We start from the raw sequence: 19,284 nt of genomic DNA on the forward strand, positions 1-19,284 counted from the left end.
CCATTGCCGGCAATGCAGAGTCACGATACGTCGCAACATCACGTGACGTGGCAAGTTTGACACCCATAGTCTAGAGCAGGGGTGCCAAACTCGCGACGTCATGTGATGTCACGCGACGTATCGGAGCTTTTTCCCCATTGCCGGCAATGGGGTGGGCATGGTTTTGTTGTGACGCATCCGTCCCGTGGGCCGGCAGTTTGACACCCGTGGTCTAGAATATTTTGCTTGAAACATAATGCACTATTTTAATAAACTTTCGGTTGTGATAGGATGTGTTTAATTAGGTAATTTCAGATTTTAATTGAATTGATCTAATTCATTTCATAGGAATGAAGTCTTTGGAGTGATATAAATATTAGTAATTTCTTCTACTGAATATTTTCTTGCTTTATTTTTAGTTTTATGAGACCAAATGGCAAAAACTCTCATTTTTTTTATATTACACTGAAAAGCTAAGCATCAAGCAAAAATAAAATATATTTAGGCTTTGATTATACCTAGTTTGAATTTCAAACTCTTAACTCTTATGGTACATCACACCCTCTAAAACCTATTAACAATATATAATTAATTAAATCAAGTAAAATTAAATAATATGTGAAATAAACTGAGGCCAGTTCAAATAGAAGCATCATTTCACCAAATGGGAACAGTTTTAAGGTTATGTGGGACTATGTCTTGAGTGTAGAGGGAACAGCCAAGGAATCTGAACCAGTAGATGTAACAGTGAAAATAGTAAAAAAAGCAGAAACACACTATTGTGCCCAAAAGGCAAAAAATAATATTTTATAGTAAGACCTGGCCCTAATTATAGCCAGTGCAGGGCTCTTTCCCTTCCTCCCCCCCCCCCGCCACCCCAGTGCGGATCCAGGAGTTAATTCCATTAGTCATAGCATCTAATGAGCAGAACTGAGTAGAATACTCATGTTGATGAAAAGGAGCAGATGCCAATGCTGCTACCACATCCCCAGTATTACAGAAAACCTAATGATACACAACAGATTTCGAAGAGACCAAAGAAAGAGGGTGTCCATTCTGCCAATGGAAATACACTGCCAGATGAGATATTTCTCAAAGTGGAAGATGTTATCTCCCCAAAATACAAACTCAGCAGTTATATCAATAAACTTTTCTACAAAACCTGGAAGATGGAGTTATTTTTGTTCTTCTTCATATTTTTAGGACATGCAGTAATAAAATTTAAAAGCAACAAATGCTTTGCCAATTCACAGAATACCAGCATTTATCATGGAATGCGGATTATGGGTTACAGTTCAGATGCCGGAAAAATATGCATGAATGATGGAGGTTAGAGATTGCAGAAGAGTCCTATCAGAAGGAAATTAAATACACAAGTTCAAACATATGATGTAAAACCAAAATGGTTATAGCATCAAAATATCATTGAAAAGAATCATTCTTGTATGGTAATCTACTATGCCCCTATAATTTAGGTCTAAGTCATAAGTGACAAAATGGGATTGCTATAGCAAATTTAACTTGACCATTCATGGTGGAGTCTGTTTTGAAGTTCATTCACTCAGGGCAGATCACTGGAAATAAGGTCAGTTGGTGTTCAGAGACGTTAACATAGTTGCTACTGTAGTTTTTAGGTACTACTGTGATTTCTGGCATGATTTGTGTACATTTATTCCCAGTGATCACAACTGATCATTACTATGTGTGTTCATGAGTATGATCTGGAACTCTGCCTAATCTATATTGCATTTGTTAAAGTGAACTATAATCCATTTAAATTTCATCCCATAATAAGTGCTAATTATTAAAGTACCAGAAGGTTATTATTTTTGCTGGAATTCACATGACTACTTTGAGAATGCCTTGAATACATACATATTATTTAAAGTATCATTTAAACGCAGATTCAGAATTAGTCATAATATGATTTTGCAGTAATGTCTAAGAGACTGGTTTCAAGAGATTGGCCTATTTTATTGTTGACTAGAGTTAAGATTGTTAAACACTTGAGATTTCTATGATTAGTGGTAGTAGACTTTTAACCACTGCAAAAGGTGGAGTAGCAAAATAATTGTTTCCATGGCTCCCTTAATCCTCCTAGGATGTACTAGAAAAGATTGCTGAGCTAAACTATAGTGAGTTAAGCAATTCTATTAAATGCAGGTATTCCAATATTTAAATTACTTAATACTAATAAATCACCAAGTTTACTATACCATGGATGGAGTTAAATAAAAAGAAAGAATTTATTCTCCAACTGCAGAAATACAAAACCAAATAAAAGAGAAGTAATCGATTTTAAAGCAAATTTAATGGCAGAAAATCATACAGAAGATGTAGTTTTTCAATTTTTAGGATGCCTCTTTACTTTTCTGTCTGCAGGTTTCTTATCATCTGTTGCAGATTCCTGAACAGGAAGCCATTTCAGAGGATTGCGGCGGTAAATGGGCCATGGAGGCAGTGTGAGCTGTAATAATAAAAAAAATAGGACAACTCAAGACTTCTATTAAATGCTTTATTTTTGGTTAGGAAAACTAAGATTAGGTGCAAAGAAGACTACTCTGGTGAGCAGTATTTCCATATTATATGTAGTTACTTCAAATGAAGATCAGGACAGAAGCCAAATGCAAAAACAACAAAAAACTGGAATATCAAAACAACAGAATAACATACAATACAATGTTAATAATTTATTGACCAAAGAAAAAATAATTACCTTAATCATTTAGGTGTGTGCTTGCATTATGGGTACAATTTACTACAGCCATTGCAATACTTGATATTTTGAATATATTATGAATATTTGCTATAAAGTTATATTCTTACCAGGCACGATATAGCAAATCCAGCCATTACTATGTAAACTGTCCAGCCAAACTGTTCAGTAATATATCCATAAATAAAGCCAACCACCTACAAGATAAAAATTAGATATAACAAAGGATATTCAAGTCTATTTCTCAAATCCAATATAACAATGTAAAATGTATACAACAACTAAGGAAGTTATTGGGAATTCATAAGAAAGCATCAAACTCTCAGTCTATATAGTTCAAGGCACATGCTGAGAAAGGTATAGATTTTAATCCAGAATGTTCTTACTACAATGACAGCTATTTTGAAAAAGGACTTGGATCCAGAACATTTTGCTTCAATAATTGGAAGGGAAGGGGTTTTGCTTATTTTCTAATGTGTCACATAAAATATTCTCAAGGATCTTATGCTTTACCTCTTGTGAACATCTTTTCAGGAAGGTAAAGTGGAAAGGTAATGAATTTACAGTGATGGTGTTCTATGTTTTTATTATACTTACAGCAGAGAAAAGGATTATTCCTTGAAAAATCTGCTCTGCTAGTTTTTGACCTTTGTAGTCCTGTGGAAAAAGAAAAATAACACCAAGTTTCCCCATTCTTAAGAATTATAGCTTAAACCAAGATTTCTGATAATATAATAGGTATTAGAGCTGAGAATGCATTTAAAAATAAAGCCGAGGAAGAGTTCTTAAAAATAGATATTTCTACTGAATGTGAAAGAACCGCTGAATATATTTAGAAATGCTGTCAGAGTACAGTTCATTTCTAATTGCTGTTGTCTGCTAAATATATAAATTAAATTAACTATATTTACCTATCAACTTACATTTGACTTTTGTGACATCTTTAGGCACAACAAGCTATTGTAGCCTCTAAGTGGTGATGTCAGCTCACTTCTTGAAAGTTTAATATGCTCGTCAAGTTTTGTCTAACAAGGACAAGAGGATGAAAAAAAGATTTTTCTTTACCTCTACAAAGAATTTTGTAAAATTCTTCAGATACTTGTGTTCTGGCTAGGTTTGCACATTCTATTAATATTTAATGTGAATATGTAAACTTAATCATTGTGGCTTAAGTAATAATTCATAGTCACTACAAATCATAATTTGATTCAGTGTGTGATTTTAGTTAAGTTAGCGGAATTCAATCAGAACTGAAGGGAATGGACTAGTTCACTTGGATCCACTCATACTTATTTGTTCAATTTGTACATCTTGCACATGTGACTAGGCGGCTCACAGTTAAAACTCAAAAAACAAATGCAAATAGTAAAACGATAATTAAAACACCATTAAACATTAAAACCATTAAAACCCTAAAAAATCATCTGCAGGAGAATGGCACTCATCTTATGAACAACATAATCGCTGCATAGGTTGCATGCTGTCACAGGACATGCCCCAAACATGGCAGCAGAGGCTGTGTCTTCAGGGCTTTCTAGAAAGTTAATAAGGTTCGGGCCAATTAAATCTTTGGGGGGGGGATAACATTCCAAAGCGTGGGTGCTATGGCAGAAAAGGCTTTTCTCCTGGTTCTTGTCAGATGTAACTCCTTGGCAAAGGGGAGCTATAACACATCTAATGGGGCAGACAGATGTTTCATTGAGGTGAGGTTGTCCCTCAAAAAACTATCCCGTGCCCTCTAAGGCTTTACTTCATTAGCATCACCTTGAATTGAACCCAAAAGCAAACTGTTAACCATTGCAGCTTGTGGAGCAGTAGTTTGACATGCTGATTATGGCTCATCAAGTAACATCTATAATTTCCTGCATCACTGCATTTTGCACCCAGTTGCCTCTTCCATGTGCTCTTTAAGGGCAGCCCATTTTAGAGTACATTACAGTAATCCAAGGCATGAGTGACTGAGAGCAGAGCTTCCCAAGCCAGGAAGAGGTGCAAATTTATTTATTTATTTAATTTATTATTTAAATAAATAAATAAAATAACGCATAATCTAAAGTGGCTCAAAGGCCTTCCTAATTACAACTGCCATCTGCTCAATAAGTCTGGAATGACCCCAGCATAGGCTCTGGGGCAATGCCTCCCCATCCAGCACCAAAGATGTAGTTCCCAGATCCTAAAGACCCCCAAACTTGAAGCCACTCGGTCTTGCAAGGGTTAACGCCTGCTGTTCCCCAACCTCCAGGCACTGGATCGGGATTTCAACAGCATCATTTAATTTGCCAAGAACAGAAATGTATTTCTGGTATAATCAGCGTACTGATGATACCCTTCCCCCTAGCAGTGGATAACCTGAGCCAGCAGCTTCATGTAGACAGTAAATAGGAGTGGAGAAACCTTTTAACTCTGCAGGACCCCACAAATAGGGGCCAAGGGCAGGACCTCTTCCAATCAACACCAGCTGAAACTGCCCGTGATAAAAGGAAAAAAACCAGTACAATATCCACAGCCAACCCCTGCTGCCGGCCCCAAAAGATACCAGTTAATGGTACTGAAGGTGCTGAGAGGTCAAGTAGAGCAAGGATGGCTGTAGAGCCCCATCCTACTCACACTTCATCTAAATGCACAATCAATTTTGTTTCAGCCTCATATCTAGGCCTGAAAGAAACTGAAAGGGGTTAAAATAACCACTTCATCCAATATCCTCTGAAGCTGTTGCATGATCACCTTCTCAACAACCTTCCCTAAAAAGGGAAGATTGGACACTATGAAAATTGTGTAATTAGGTTGGCAGCAATAACTTCTTGAGGTGGGGCAAAACAATGACTCTTTAAAGGGTGGAAAAACAACCCACTCCCTCTAGGAAGAATTAACCACCTCTAGAAACCAGCCATATAGATTATTACAGGGGTCCCCAACCTCTGGTCCATGGACTGGTACCGGGCTATGGCATGTCAGCAACCAGTCCACACAAACAAGCAAAGCCCCATCTGTGGGATGCAGGCAGCACACAAAACCACGCACTCTCCGGTCCACGGAAAAACCTTTCTCCATGGAACTGGTCCCTGATGCCCAAAAGGTTGGGGACCTCTGGGTTATTACACTAGATAGGAACTAGAAAGAGGAGGAAGAAACATTTAATGCCTAAAGGAAAGAAGGAAATAAAAGTAAACACAAGCCTTGATAATTGTAAAACAGAAATTCTGTATGGAAGGACTGTAATCCCTGTCCAACTTCATTAAGTAAACGGTATTCATGTATTCAGACTTTTAAAAATATTTTATATATCACACTTTGGTTGGCGAATAGCAACAATAATGTCATTTAGTGAGACCTAGTAGGCATGCCTTTTTGGTGTTGGCCCTTGCCTTTGGAATGATTCTTCTTCTCAGTTTGACTGAATCCTACAGGGCATTAGAAAGGCAATTCAAACCTGGCTCTTCGGTCAAGATGAAAAATATATTGCTCAGTACCCATTGGAAAGATATATTCTAGTTTGCTCACCAGATCACATTTTTGGTTTTAGTGATGTTACTTTTACACTGCATAGTTAATGCTTTTGTAAGCCATTTAACTATCTAATCACTAGGAGGTGAAAAGGATTTGATGGTACATAATCAAACTATCTATGTTGAATCATGTTGTTTGGATATGAGTGGCTATATAAATGCTCCAAATAAATAATCAAATAAAACAATCAATTGAACAAGTCTAGTCAATTTGGAAAACAAGAAGGAATTAACAAGTCTAGTCTGCCCAATTTATGGTAAACCTCAAAAAAGAATAGGATGTTTAATGCTCTATCAATAAATCCAACTGAGTTGGCACACCACAGGGATTAAGTTTATTCATATGTAAATTGATTCATTTTGCCAAATGTCCCTTTAAATAGTAGAGACCTCTGAGGGAGAAAATATGTTCAGCAGCACCTATTTTATCTATTCTGTCAGTAGTATGCAATATCTCCTTTATTTACCTCCTTTATTTTGTTAAATTTGCTGCCTATCTCGCTGTGGGGCTACTCTAGGCAGCTTTAATAAATTTAATCAATGTAATATTTTGAATTTAGCGTTTCAATATTTTCTAAGGGCGATGTTTGGTGTTATCCTTTTGAAGTAGAATTCTGTGTTAAATGTGTTTAACTGATTTTCGCATGGTAATACTGATTGTTAATTTTGTTGTCCCTAAGCCATCCACCAAAATGCATTATGAGACAACTGATAAACATCCTACCGAAACGAAAACTTATTTTGGAGTATACAATTTAGGTACTGAAAATCCGAGGCAATTCAAAAACAGGGAGGGGGACAGAGGACGCAGAACAACGGAGCCTTTTCGTTTTGTATTCCGAACCGAAAATCTTTCCGCCTAAATCGGCACCTACAGTCAAAATCGGATCCTCGGGCGCCTCTATTTAGGACACGTTTCCTTATCAGCGCAGACAGCCAGGCAGTTCCCATTTGGTGCCTGCATGTTTGACACTTCCTGCCCGACCTGAAAGTCGGGCGGACGGCACAGTTCTGTCCTGCGCTAGCGGGGGGGCGCGACGGAGGCAAGTCCCGGGACGCCACCGTCTTACCATCTGCGTCGGGATGGATCGGAAGAAGTTGAGCATGGTGCCCGGCGGAGCAGCGGCGCCTAGATCTCTGCAGCCGTCAGCGCTTTCCGAGAGGAAGGGAGGCAGCGGAAGCTCCTCGGCTCTGCAGGGAGGACGCTTGCTCTCCGGCGGCTGGAAGGAGTCGCCCTGCGGGTTGTCGTTGAAGGCGGCAGAGCCGAGCGAAGAAGAGTCAACGGGCTCTTCCGGCTTCTTGATCAAGACGGCTTTCTGCCGTAAGGCGGGCGCTCTCGAGCATACCGGATTCGACGTCCTCTTGCCCCGCCTCATCATTTTTGAATTTCCGGCTCGGCTCGGGCGGGGTGCGGGGGCCGTTCCCCTCCTGGACTCATTCCAGAAAAAATGCCAACTCCGCCGTCGGCTGCTGCCGTCTGTCGGTCGGCTGGCAATAGCGCTGTGACGTCACAGGCCTCGAGGCGAACGGCGGAGTCTCAGTTCGTCGCCATGACAACACGCGCAGCAGGCGTTTCCCACCCTTTTCTTTTTCCTGAGAAACGGGTCTTCGTGAAGGTGGCGTCTATCTTGTTGCCGCTCTGGTTTTGTTTTTGTTTTTTTTTTCTGCCACGAAAACGGGTGTAGCTATGAAGACATATCTGGCATTAACGCTTTTGCGAACGCCCTTGTTTAGGTATCGCCTTTTTTTAAAAAAATCAGGCACTTTGATAGGCACCTTTTATTTTCCCAGCTGTTGATTACAGTACTTGGTGTTGAGTTGGCAATTCGCGCGTGGCCGCCAGACTGTGCAAAGGGAAGGGAGGAATAGAAGAGTCTCTCTATTGTGGGCTAGCAAGTAAGACTCGTGGGAATAGACCTGCCTGTTTGCCATACCGTGGGGCTTGAACTGCTGGAATGGATCTGAAATGAATAATAAGCCTTACCGTATGTTATGCAGATATTATACATTTTCCTTTTTAATATGCAGCAGATCTAGTCGGGTGGCCAGCATCTCTGAGCAAGGGGGATGGAAGGCAAGCGAGTGGTGGGATTTCCTTTTGAAAAGTGGTAGTAGTTTCTTTTGAACTGATGGATTGTGATCTCTGACTTATGTCACTTGGAGTAGCAATGATACAGGCGTTTTGGAATAGGATTAGACAGTGGAAGGAAGAAAAAAAATTGAAGAGATAAGATGTTAAAACATTTGCAGAGCATCAGTTATGTAGCTGCAGAACAGCAACGTGCTCTTTATATTTGTCCATATGGTCACCTGGCTGGTTGATACTTAATAGTTAACAATAATGGTTGAATGGTGATTCTAGTCTTGAGCAAATTTTATATGACAATGAATTATCTTAAATTGTGAACTTACAATATTGACAGATATTGATAATTTGAAAGGCCCTGTGGGAATAAACCATATAGAAGTTGAAGAGGGCATTTAAGCTACTGCTACCTCCCCCAAATCAGTACAGGTATCCAAACTGAAGCATCTTCTACAGATGCTGTCAAACCCCTGACTAAATACTGGTATGTATATTAGCTATTCCTGTGATGCAGATGATATCAAACTTTTCAGGGTGTTAAAAATTAAAAATGGTGAGCTCCAAAAGGATTTTATAGAGAGAATACACATTGAATGAAGTTCAGCTAAAATAAAGTGAGATATATTGACTATAATTTCCTCCAACTTCATACATACACTACATTGATCTGAGCTATCTATAATCAAGAAAAAAGATTTTAGGATTGTAACAGATGCTGTTTCCATGCGCAGTAGCTGTTAAAAAAATACCCAGTAAATTCCATTTTAAGATTCACAGGAAAGGAGTGAAAGATAACAACAGCTAATGTTGTATTACTCTGTCATAAATTGGCAGTATGTCTGCACTTGTGATAATCGCACTAAAAAGATCCTAGGGTTGGAAAAACACAGAAAAGTGATTCGAAATGATTAAACAACAGTGGTAGAACATTGGGACTCTTTAGATTAGAAAAAAGTGATTTAAGAGGACCATGATGGATCTTGGTGTGATCCAGAAGGCACTTTTTATGATCTAATGGCATTCTTTCAGATATTTCCAAACTACTGTACCCCTTATCTTCTTATCTTAATGCTAAATATTCCCATTTCTTTTACATAGAACACAATTTTAATTCCCTGAATTCTTAATATGAGTTTTGATAAAGCATTATGATTACAATAGGACTACAAATTATGACCTGCAAGATAAATGAAATATATAAACTAATATATAGCCATTAAGTTTTTATTCCAAATGTGGTTGATGCCACAGATTCTGTTCACATTAAAGTCCCATAATTTTTGATCTAACAAAATGCTATTATCTTATTTAAATATGGCTTTTATTGTACTGTATAGGATTACATCTTAATTATGATAATTGAGAAGCTATGTAACAGGAATCTTTATTAGCATCAAATTCCTCATTTATTGAATGGTAAAGCTTTTGGGGGTGTAATTCAGTGGAATGTAAACAGTTCACATGTGCAAACTACAGCTTGTAGCATGTGCTTATAAAACCCAATGCAATAGCAACAATGAAAATGTTTCTCATTATTAGTGCAAAATGCTTTGTGGTGAGAATATTCTAAGAAATAAAATAGGTAGTTTAGGATTACCAAACCATGAAATCAGCCCTCTCTAACTTGGCTGCAACCTAGACAAAATTGCTTTGTATTACCTTCAGACTGGAAGCAGATAATTTAATTACATTGAGAATGAGGCCTAAAATAGTATATTTGAGCAGTTTCCTAGTTCAGTCTTTTATTTGCTTTCTGAATTTAGGAGAAACCCTATCCTTGTTTGATTCTTGAATTAGTAAATATAATAAATAACTTTTTCATAAAAATAACTCTGATTAATGGAAAATTAATTTTCAAAATGTCTTTTTCTAGGCAAATGTTGGAAATCTGACATTTCCTTCAAATTTTTGTTCCTCATTATGCACAGTATTACTACTTGACCTGTGAATATTATATTTTATCTCTTTTTGGATCTCTTTGCATGTTTGTGGAGACTTTCTTTGTTATGTTCCTTTTTTGTAGACCTGTAAAGAGATTTTTCATCCACAAAGAAAATGTCATTAAGAAAAGGTATTTCCTCTAAATAATGATTTTTTTAAAGTTAAACTACTCATATGCTGTTATTCTAACAACCACTTTCTTTTTTTCATTGCAGTAAACATAACCATCCTCGTATTTGTTGTTATTATATTTCTGTTAGTGCTGCATCACAACTTCCTAGGTCTCAGTGATATCTTAAAAAAAGAATTATCAGGTATTCCTCCATTTCTCTATTTTAATCTGCTTCAGTAAAAATGTTTCCTGAAGGAAATAAATACCCTTGTATATGTTTTATAACCAAGATTTTTTTCTGTAAATACATATTGCATGGTGGCACTGTTTAATTTTGATTCCATACCTTTAACGATTATTGTCATCCATTTGTAATTCCTTGTAATTGCCCACTTTTATTATTATTTAGCATTTCTGACTAGAGGTTGTTAAAAATGAAACAGTCACTCTGTAGGATGGCTATTTTCAGAGTTGCATCTTTTGTATCAGTTTTTTAATATAACTTAAAATATAGATTTTATTGGACATGATTTCAACCTGTAAATTTTATTGTTTGAAAATAACCTCAAAGTAATTGTTGCCTTATAAGAGGTGATCGTTAAGAGATAAACATTGGTTTAAACATTACAGTAGCTAGGGTTTGTTTAACCATGATTTTAGCCATTGTTTATTCAATAAACCATAACTGAGTTTGCATATTGTGCCATTAATCTTGTTTACTTAAGACAAAATATGAAGTTACCCAACATGCTGAGTTAAAAATGTAATGCTGTAAATAATTATCTGTAGATTCAAATCCACTAAGATTTCAGCCAATAGATTTTATACCTGAAGCTCCTCAAAGATTGATAGTGAAAGAAAATGACAAGGAAATTCCTGTGGTCCTTACGGCATCTGAAGAAAGGCTTGGTGGTGTAATTGCAGCTGTGAACAGTATTCAGCAAAACACCAAATCCAATGTTGCATTCCATATTGTCACTTTGAATGACACTGTGGACCATCTGAGGTAAAAATTATTTGTGAAATTTTATTGCCCACTTATTTAGTAGAGGATGATTTTTAGATGCAATCATGCATTCAAAAAAGATAGTTATTCTTATATTTAGTGACTAAGAAGCAATTATTTATTCTTGGCCTTTAATTATTTCACCAAGGTGACTTTTAAAGCAACCACGTTTTTTTAGCTTCCTGACTCTTGAAAAGAAAAGTAGCTGCTTTAGTGAGTACTAAGAGATGCTACTTGTTGCTTCTTCCGGGTCATTTTGTAGTTTGTGCATCCCTAATCTGTTTCCTTCCTTCCTTCCTTCCTTCCTTCCTTCCTTCCTTCCTTCCTTCCTTCCTTCCTTCCTTCCTTCCTTCCTTCCTTCCTTCCTGTCAGTCTGATTCAAGCTATTCTCTTGGTAATATTTTCAGAAGTGATTTGCCCTTTCCTTTTTTGTAGGACTGAGTGTGATTGACCCAAAACCACCAAGCTGACTTTGTGCCTAAGGTGGGACTAAAATGCACAGTCTACCAGTTTTTGGCATACCTTAATCATTACATCAAACTGGGTCTCTGTTGTGTAATACTGAATTTCAGATTGTCATACTCTGTCCTATTCTTGATTGTTACAAGATTCACCATGATGAGAAAATTCAAAGAATTATTCTTGTAGGAAATCACTCCAACTATTTCAGTAACATTTGATATTTCTATTTTTTTCTTAATTGTGTAGGTCATGGCTTAGTAAAACCAGTTTAAAAAATGTTCAATACCGAATTTTGAATTTTGATCCTGGTATGCTGGCTGGAAAAGTGCAGATAGACTCAAAGATGCCAAATTCCATAAAACCGGTAAGAACTACTGATTTATTTTACTGTAGATATAAGTTTTCAACATTAGTGATAATTTATGTTTGAATATTTACTTAGTTATTACGCTTTTTAGGAAGTTATCTTACTATATTTACTGATACAATCTTTAATTCTCTTTTGCGTATCTGATTTAGTTGGATATTTTGGTAATTTACTAAGGAATAATTTATAAGTTTTATCTTATTCACTAAAGTTGCCTCAAATACTTCTACTTAATCGTGTTGTATATGAAGGTGTATCAAAGAGATTTGATTACAGGTGTCTAATGTTTGACATGTCATAATTTGTTTTTATCATATTTTGTTTCTTTCTAGCTGACCTTTGCAAGATTCTATCTACCTAATTGGATCCCAAATGCAGAAAAGGCCATTTATTTGGATGATGATGTGATTGTACAAGGTATGGGACTTTGCTTTTTAAATATGCTTAAGGACATATAAGTTGCCTTTCAACATCAAGCCATATCTGGTGCCAATGGTGTTGGGATATCAGTTCACAGAAATAATAGCAATTTTCATCCTGATCCCTCCTACTGCTTTTTGTAGTGTATTTCCCTGGCACACTATTGAAAGACCAAGGGTATCTCTTTAAAAAATGTTGTGTTCTTCTGGTTTAGATTAATTAATCATGTCTTATAAACCAAAAACCTACTTTGTAATAATCTCTGTTTCTAGACCCTCCCAATTGTTTGTGCTAGTGGTCATATTTGTTGTTTGAAGAATATGCTGTGTGCTTTTAGGCAGTCATAAAATATCTGCTATGGTAGCAGAAATTATCACATTTCACCAGGGTGCCAATTGAGGTTACCTGCTATCATCGTGAGACCATAGCATACTCGTGATCTATCCCCAGGCTACTTGTTTATTTGTTTTTCAGGCAGATGACGCCATTTAGAAACAAAACTGTAGCTACCCTTAATTTTTAGCTTCTGGAAACTATATAAAAAATTGAGACCAATTTTACCAATACATTTAAATGAAAAATAGGGGGGAGGGAGATGCACACTAGGAAAAGTAGAGAGGATGCTACCAAAGTTATTGCACATTTGCCTTGATTGTGACTTTTAATCTGGCATCTTTTAATCTTTTTTCTGTTGTTTTTATCTGGATGTTATGTTTTTATGCTTGTTAGCTGTCTAGAATTATTTGATTAAAATGGGCGGGCATGTTATCTAAGCATAAAATTTTATTAAGATAATTTATTTCTAGCTGAAATAGCAGTTCATATTAGCCTAATGAGCTCATTTCTATCATGTGCGAATATGAATTTAAAACAAAATATTTTGAAATTGTTGGATGCATGATTATTGGATGCATGCCTCCATCTAAATATAATAGTATCTACTTGGTTTCCATACTCAACAATCTCAACAAGTGATTCTGAGCAGTGTACATCATCACAACCATTGTCCCTGGTTGTTATATTAAGTTACACGGTTTTTTTTTTACACATAACCATGTTGCATTACAAAACTTCCTGAGAGATACATTTCAGTTTTAAAACTTATTTACTTAGTGGCATATAAGCTTTTGTTCAAGTAAGAAAGCTCTTTGGATAGACAGATACAAGTTTTAAACTTTGCATAGCATTTATTGGAAAACATTCACTGTTAGTATGTATGTTCTAAATATTGGAAAGGACTGTTGAGATATTTATGTTAAAATGACAAATTGTGGGTTTTCATTTGCTTGCAATAGCAGTTTCCCATTGTCTATGATGCATTTTCAGATGATATCCTTGAACTTTACAACACTCCACTGCAACCAGGCCACGCGGCTGCATTCTCAGATGATTGTGACTCTACTTCAAATAAGTTTTCTGTCCGTGGAGCAGGAAATCAGGTGAAAGCAGCTTGAAATCTTTTCCTCAGTTGCCAGATATATTTAATTTGTATTATATTGTAATTGTTTTAACTGTTTTATAATTGTTTGCTGCCCAGTCACTTGGTTGACTTACAGAAATTTGAATAAATGAGAATGAAAGACCCTAGATGTTAGAAGATGTTTGTAATTGCCTGGTTCCATTCTTAACTTGAAACTTTTACAAAAGTTTAGTACCAGTTGCAGTTTTAGGAAAGCATTTTTTTCAAGTTTTAAAAATAGAAGTAGTATAACTTCTTGCTGGTATGCTTCATGATTGGATGGATTTTTAAACTTTGTTAGTTTGAAGTTTTTTGCAGCTACATCCTTATTTTTGTATGCAGTCTTTAATTCTCTTTAGGATACTATGAAATGTGCTTTTGTTCTCCATCTTCCAAGGAGAACTCCATTACTGTTTTGAGGTAATCAAAACAGTTTCACCTTTTTATTGATTAGCAAATACCTTGCTTTCCATGGGCTGAAAAGGAGATAGAGGGAAACAGACCTTTTTTCCAATTACATGTAAATTACTTTTTTTTGTCTCTTCCAGTCAGTGTTGACTCCTGGTGACTATCTGGACTAGCCTCTGCACTTTATTTGGCAACGTTTTTGGAAGTGGTTTACCATTGCCCACTTCCTAGGGATAGATTTCTTGCCCAAAGTAACTCAGCTGGCTTCATTTCTAAGACAGGACTAGAACTCAGCACTTCCCAGTTTCTAGCCTAATACCTTAAGCACTACAGGTAGTCCTTTTTAGTAACAAATAAGACTAGCACTTGGTAGTTAAGAAAAGTAGTTGCTAAGTGAAACCACACTGGTGTTTACCTTACCTTTCCTTTACAGATCTGTCAGGTCATAAATGTGAGGATTGGTTGTAAAGTTACTTTTTCATCACTGTTGTAACCACAACTTGCTAAACAAGAACTAATTGTATATCATGTTGTATACATTGGGTAGGAAGATATTTCTTTAGTTTTAAGAGGGCAGAGAGACAGAGTAGAAACTATAGGCAGAATAGAAGTTCCCCTATACCCAGCCTCCTGTCTATCTGCTTTGAAATCTTTCAGGCTTAAAAAATATTAAGCAGGGTAGACCTGGATAATATATTTAGATGAGACTTTGACAAATTTAAGGTCTACACATAGGTTAAACATTTCAGTTTGGGGAAAAAAGACAATGGCAGGTCACTTCCATACCTAAGAAAAGACCATGGAAAATACATATAATCATCCAAAATCAAATCTGACTCAGTGAAATTTTTTAAAAAGGGGAGAGGTAAAAAGGAAATCCTGTTGTATAAAAAGTTCATTTTTGTGATGTTCCATGTAGACTTGGTAATTACTGCTTTCACAGTATTATCAGTGATGTCTGCCAATTTACCTATATATTTAAAATAATCTTAACAGGATTGGAGATGACTCTGTCCAACTTTCTGGTTTTCTGTAGAGAGGAAGCATATGTAATTGAGGAAATCTTTGGAGTGGTAGTTAGGAATAAAACTGTATCTGAAGCCCAGTTTCTATATATTTTCAGTATAATTACATGGGATTTCTTGATTATAAAAAAGAACTGGTTCGGAAGCTGTCCATCAAAGCAAACACCTGCTCTTTCAATCCTGGTGTGTTTGTTGCAAATCTAACGGAATGGAAAATACAAAATGTTACTAAGCAACTAGAGAAATGGATGACACTTAATGTTGTGTGAGTATGTACAGAGCTTTTTTTTTATTTGATAGTTGAAGAATGGAACCAATTGTATGTGAGGATGGGAAGTGGAGAGATCAAAATACCCTGAAGAATTGTCTGTCTTTCCTATCAATCTTCCTGAATCTGTTGTCTATCAGGCATCCAAAACTTTTTCAAGCAGCAGTCCAAAATATTTAGAAGGGCATTATTCCTTTGGAAAACAAATCTAGGCAGTGCTAAAATCATTATTGTATGGGAAGTTTATCCCTACAGGGATCTCTTATTTGAAGCCAATTATCTTGTGTTCTGCTAACACTCACTTCCTTTATTGTGTTTTTCTAGCTCATTGTCTAGAATGTGGTTATTTATCATACGGCATATCATACATGGATTAGCAATATATATTAACATTTCACCTAGATTAGTAAAACACAATAAAATATAAATGTTGAAAAGATCTGTGTTCAAATACCAATGCCTAGGCCATCTAAACATTAAAGTGCAGCATTGTTTATATTAAAAAATAATCAGAAATCACCGTATATGCTCTTAGCTTACAGCCGATCCCAATGTGATCTGTTTGACGTGGGACTCCCCAGTCCCACTGAGGAGACTGTGTCTCATTTATACAAAGTCCTGGCAGATGTCCTGTGAGGTGTGAATCCTATTCGGGATTGTCCATTGTTGACGTAGTTCAAAGCCTGGCACCTTTCTTGTGGAGTCATATATGCCTTATGTCTGGGCATTCAGCAACCCATTTGACTTTCCATTGGAAATTGATGTTAAAATTGTTTGGCCGATGCTGTGCAAGTGCCTTTGGGCGTTTCTTGGATTTGAATCTTCTGTCTAATAAATGAGGAAGGTCGGCACCAGTAGGAATAAGTTGTTCATAATTTTTCTTTATTTCTTACTAGTGCATCTTGTCTTCATAAAGCTGGCGGTTCTATATGGCTCAGAACAGGAAACCAGCAAATCATCAACTTAAAATTCTCATGGTGCCGTTGTATCTGTTATCTTAACTTACTAATATGGCAGTTGTTAAGCCATACAGGGCACAGTATTCTGCTATGGGGTAGACCAACCCTAAGGCTGATGACTTGAGGTTGGCAACCGAAACTCCCCATTTAGTTCCACATAATTTCTGGAGTATATTGTTCCTAGTATTGATTTTTGGCCCTTGCTGGCTTCAGGTTTATCTTATAGGAGAGAGTCCGGTCCAATGTTACTCCAAGGTACAATGTGAATTATTCAATGTGAATAGTAAGGGTTTGCCATTGATTTTTTTAAAATGCAAAAATATGTAAATACATTAAAAACAAAATGAAAATGGTTTTTCTTGTTAATAATGCTGCTTCTGGTTTAGCTGGTAATATGTATTTTCTTAATCACTGACTAGAGAAGAGATATATAGCAGGACTCTTGCTGGAAGTATCACTACACCTCCTCTGCTCATTGTATTTTACAAACGACATTCAAAAATTGACCCTATGTGGAATGTTCGCCATCTTGGTAAGTAAAGAGAAAAAAAACAATTTCACATTAATTTTGTGCCTTTTATCAAATTGGAACTAATTTTGATTAATCAAATGGATTGAGATTAGAATCCCTTTTTCCCTTCATCCAGTACTAATTTTAGTGGTTTTGGATGAAATGGAAACATGTATTCTTTCCCTTGCCGTTTCTCATGCATGCTCAAAATCTGTGAAATCTGTTTTTTTTAATATATATAATTTCTGTGGACCTGGAGGGAAACAGGTGAAACCCCCACTATATGAGTTGAAATTCACTAGTAGGATGTTTTTCATCCCCTGCAATAAAGTGATTGGTTTTCCTCCGGGAGAGTAACATTCAAATAGTCTAATTAAGAAAATCTGACCTTTTAAAAATACACTGAACTTGAAACTTCTGTGGTATTTCAATATGCACTTAGTGCAAGAATTTCGTCTTTAGCACTCTAAAATAAGGCTTTATGTCTAATTTTGAAGGTAGTGAGCAGTGAGAAAGGAACAAAGTATTTCTGATGAAAATTTCAATGTGTGAATCTAGCAAATGGTTAGTTCCATCTGTGGTTGAAAACCGCAGAAACAACTTCTGCTTCATGATTTCTTGTTATAATTCTTTTTCTTATTCCATTTAAAGGTTCAAGTGCTGGCAAAAGATATTCACCACAGTTTGTGAAAGCTGCCAAATTACTTCACTGGAATGGACATTTCAAGCCCTGGGGGCGAACGGCATCTTTTTCAGATATTTGGGAAAAATGGTACATTCCTGATCCTAGTGGCAAATTTAACCTGATTCGCAGGCACAGATGAGATTTATGCAGCACATTAATAAAGACTTAACACCTACATGCTTTTCTCAGGAAACCTGTAAAATCAGAGTGAAATCAGTATGGTATGTCTGTTTAATGTACACTAAATTTGAGAAAGACTTGAAATTGTATGCCTGAAGCAACAGCTTTGTGCCTTCAAGTACAAGATGAAGAATAGCTTGACTCAGCAACAGGTAGCCCTCAATTTATGACCACAATTGGGGCTGGACTTTCCCTTATAGGTTGTTGTGGTCATAAATCTAGTCAGACCCGATTTTATGAAAATTTTTATGGTGGTTATGAAGCAAATCGCATGCTCCAGTTCCCTCATGGGCAGTTTTTTGCTGGAATTTTGCAAATAAGGTCACATATTGCAATGTGATTGTAGGATGTTGCACCTGGTTATAAATGTGAGCCAGTTGCTAAGCACCTACATAACAGTCATGTGACCATCACAGGATGGTGCGACGGTACAGATCATAAGTCACTTTTTCTGAGGCTGGCGTAATTTTGAACTGTCTTAAATAAACAGTGGTTAAATCGAGGACTATCCGTACTCAACTACACTAGATGAATTCTTCAGACATAAAACTTTTATAAATGAAATATTACAAAATGAACTTCATCTAGGAATCTGACACTTACTCCTAGGTATCTGCAATATTATCTTGCATAGCTATTTTTTTTTAAAGAAAAGCTTCTTCCTCTTGACAGTAACCCATGAACAAGTTTTGTTAGAGCTTTTTCTCTGTAGTATTTAGTTAAATGTTTATACTTAAGTCTTTTGTAGATTTAATCTGTTTTTGTAATTTAGTAAATGATGGAAGAAACTGCCCAACACTAGTACAACCTGTTTAAATTAATGGAGAAAGCTTGATTTGTTTGTGAGTTCAGATTAATGTACATTTGATAACTGTATTAAAAAGTAATGTCTTACAATATATTACTTCTTCCAGTAAATGGACTCAGTTTCTTGAGCATCTATTTGAGAGATGCACAAATTAAAAGAAAAAATAAATTTTGATCTGTTACTAAGAAAAGAGTTTAGAACAGAGGTGTACAAGCCTAAGCGTCCCTCCTCCAAAAGTTGCTGCTAAACTACAATGCAACTGGAGAAACTTATCGGATACAGAAATATTAAATATGTCGCATAGAAGAATGTGACCTCTGGTGGGCCATCCAATAGTTAAGTATGATTCTTGTTCAAAAAAGGCTGAGTCACTTTTGTCTTTTTAA

The 19,284-nt window shown here is 36.3% G+C and overlaps 3 protein-coding genes across 4 annotated transcripts in view; 2 read left to right on the plus strand and 1 right to left on the minus strand.

The window, feature by feature from the left end:
• NEK4 (NIMA related kinase 4) overlaps positions 1 to 2,479 on the plus strand; it is a 24,616-nt gene extending 22,137 nt beyond the window's left edge. The window contains exons 16-17 of one of the 2 annotated variants that reach the window (XM_083352245.1): positions 1,183 to 1,308; positions 2,362 to 2,479. The gene's annotated coding sequence lies outside the window, so the exon portion shown is untranslated. The remainder of the gene's footprint in view (positions 1 to 1,182; positions 1,309 to 2,361) is intronic. The other variant, XM_083352246.1, reaches the window with a different exon arrangement.
• Positions 1,323 to 7,630, minus strand: SPCS1 (signal peptidase complex subunit 1). The gene is made up of 4 exons (XM_083352250.1): positions 7,272 to 7,630; positions 3,293 to 3,352; positions 2,806 to 2,892; positions 1,323 to 2,446 (listed from the first exon to the last, which is right to left on the minus strand). The coding sequence occupies exons 1-4, from the start codon at positions 7,578 to 7,580 to the stop codon at positions 2,324 to 2,326; spliced, it is 579 nt and encodes a 192-aa protein (XP_083208376.1). The 5' UTR covers positions 7,581 to 7,630; the 3' UTR covers positions 1,323 to 2,323.
• A 39-nt stretch (positions 7,631 to 7,669) lies between these two features.
• On the plus strand, positions 7,670 to 19,267 carry GLT8D1 (glycosyltransferase 8 domain containing 1). The gene is given in 11 exon segments (XM_083352249.1): positions 7,670 to 8,186; positions 10,311 to 10,358; positions 10,444 to 10,542; positions 11,130 to 11,346; positions 12,055 to 12,172; positions 12,508 to 12,592; positions 13,922 to 14,034; positions 15,586 to 15,752; positions 17,134 to 17,246; positions 17,877 to 18,043; positions 18,045 to 19,267. Coding segments are annotated over 10 exon segments (1,119 nt in total). The 5' UTR covers positions 7,670 to 8,186; positions 10,311 to 10,342; the 3' UTR covers positions 18,069 to 19,267.
• Positions 19,268 to 19,284: the final 17 nt, after the last annotated feature.

Source organism: Vipera ursinii (assembly GCF_947247035.1).
Source record: "Vipera ursinii genome assembly, chromosome: 2".
NCBI lineage: Eukaryota > Metazoa > Chordata > Lepidosauria > Squamata > Viperidae > Vipera > Vipera ursinii.